The sequence below is a fragment of the Nicotiana attenuata genome, unplaced genomic scaffold (assembly GCF_001879085.1).
Source record: "Nicotiana attenuata strain UT unplaced genomic scaffold, NIATTr2, whole genome shotgun sequence".
NCBI classification, from domain to species: Eukaryota; Viridiplantae; Streptophyta; class Magnoliopsida; order Solanales; family Solanaceae; genus Nicotiana; species Nicotiana attenuata.
The window spans coordinates 46,964-49,272 of record NW_017673926.1 but is presented as its reverse complement, the minus strand read 5'-3'; the positions used below and the strand labels follow the sequence as shown (position 1 = coordinate 49,272).

Below are 2,309 nucleotides of genomic sequence, written 5' to 3'. Positions count from 1 at the left end.
TTTTTCGATTTGGTGCGATTTTCCGTTTCGGTTTGTACAACCCTAAATTACAACTACAAGTGATACAAGCCAGACTACACCACATTCAACGAGTGTTAAATAGGTAATTTTGGGTCAAATTTGAGAGGTTAAACCAGATTAAATCAACTAATCTTGACTATCAAAATTTTGTGTTAATTAAGATGAACATGTCATATCTGACTTTTCCAACTCAAGTTTGCATGGTTGAATGAATTACACTTTTATGCATCAAAGTATAAACTCATACATAAGTCCTACACGAACTATCAACTTTTAATAACATACTAAGCATTCTAAAAATACTACTACGGCCACGACAATAACAACAATAATTATATCTCAGTCTCAAACAAGTTGAGATTGGCTATATGAATCCTTAGTAAACGTGTTTTCTCGATTATAATTCATCTCTGGCAAGCATTATTAATAACAACAAATCAGTGTAATCCCACATCAAAGTATCAACTCATACATAATTCCTACACGAACCATCAACTTTTAATCACATACTGAGCATTCTAAATATTAAGACGACGACGACAATAACAGCAACAACAACAACAACAACAATAAAAGCAATTATACTTCAGTCTCAAATAAATTGAGATCGGTTATATGGATCCTCAGTGAACATGTAGTTCCGATTAAAATTCATCTCAGGCAAGCATTATCAACAACAACAATAAATCCAGTATAATCTCATAGGTGGGTTTGAGGAAGGTGGTGTATTACGCGGACCATACCCCTACCTTGAGAAGGTAGAGATGTTATTTCTGATAGACCAAGAAAAGATGAAAAAAAGAAGCAGTAGCAACAACAAGAAAATAATATAACCGAAGCTAAAGAAACAACAAGTAGTAATAGTAATCTAAGAATTAAAAAAATATAAAACTAACACTAATACTACTAGTGGGGAAAATAAAAACGCTCGACTACCTACTAACCTTCTACCCTAATTAATTCTCGACCTCCACACCCTCTTATCAGGCAGACATTATACAAATAAAAATTAAGAGCATTAAAAATTCTTTATCTTTCCTATTGGCATAAAAAAATTATTACAAAAATACTAAAATATGAAAAGATTATTATTATTTATTTTTTTGGCAAAAAATGGAACAACAAGAGAGGAAAAGAAAAGTAGGTACCAGCCAGTAATCCAAGAAGCAAATGGGCCGAAGTAGTTTCCAGACAATTTAGCACTCCAATAGTAAAGCCCAGCTGAAGTTGGATAAGCTGAACATATTTCAGCCAAGGCCAGGCCCACAATAATTGTCATTAACCCAACTATGGGCCAACCGTAAACAAGAGTTATAGGCCCACCAAAAGTTAAGGCCTGGTTGTATAATGTGGATATGCCCGTAAGAACTGATACTATGGTGAATGTAATAGAGAAGTTGGCAATGAACCTGTTCAGACAGATATCTCGAGAATTTAGATCATCTCGAAATTTCATAAATTATTAACAAAGATATAAAATTCTTCAAGGAAGTTTATATCATTCTACGTTTGAGAAATACGCTGCTTAAAGCTATTGAAATTTGAATCATGGAGAATAATCCGAAGAGCAAACACAATTGTACCCACAAATTCATCAATACTTTTCTCTTTAAGAAAAAAACATATTCAAACAGATCCGACATTAGGTGAATTTTTCTAATTTGCATAAATTTCTATGGATAAAATTACTCAAAACATGTGTTAGTAAAAAGTAGTAAGTGGTCTGTAGGTTAGTTGAGAGGCGCACAAGTTGATCTGAAATACCTGTTAATAAATAAATCAAAACAAATAAAGAAGAAACTATAGACAAATTAGATTTACATTTTGCAATCTATATCATGTTCTAAGATTTTAATATTTATTAGCCCCTGTCACTATCAGAGGAACTTCTGTCAAGGACTCAAGGTTCATGAAAATATCTATCTGCCCTTTCATTGTCAAGGTTCAAGAACTAAATATTTAAAATAAAAAAATCATTAAAACTATTTAAAATATTTGCACAATCATACACCAAGGGAATCAATTGGAGCCAATCAAACTAATTTTTGAATAAAACTTAAATTTTAAATCTATGGCAATTCAGAATAATTACCCCTTGATATGGCCAAGGAAGAAGAGAAAAGCCTGTTTCTATGGATCCACTGAGATATTTGTTTCAACTCAAATTATGTACTAATTATATGAAGAAAATATCACATTCATTCTAAATTCACCGACTCTATATTTTGACAGAAAATGTAATAGAAGAAACAATAGAAAGAAGAGATTTAAAAAAAAAAAAAAAAAAA

At 31.5% G+C, this 2,309-nt stretch overlaps 1 protein-coding gene across 1 annotated transcript; it reads right to left on the bottom strand.

Moving 5' to 3' along the window:
- Positions 1-1,430, bottom strand: LOC109217640 (amino-acid permease BAT1 homolog; the record flags this gene model as incomplete). The annotated part of the gene is given in 2 exon segments (XM_019381903.1): positions 1-500; positions 1,170-1,430. Coding segments are annotated over 2 exon segments (274 nt in total), but the record flags the coding sequence as incomplete, so codon positions are not given.
- Positions 1,431-2,309: the final 879 nt, after the last annotated feature.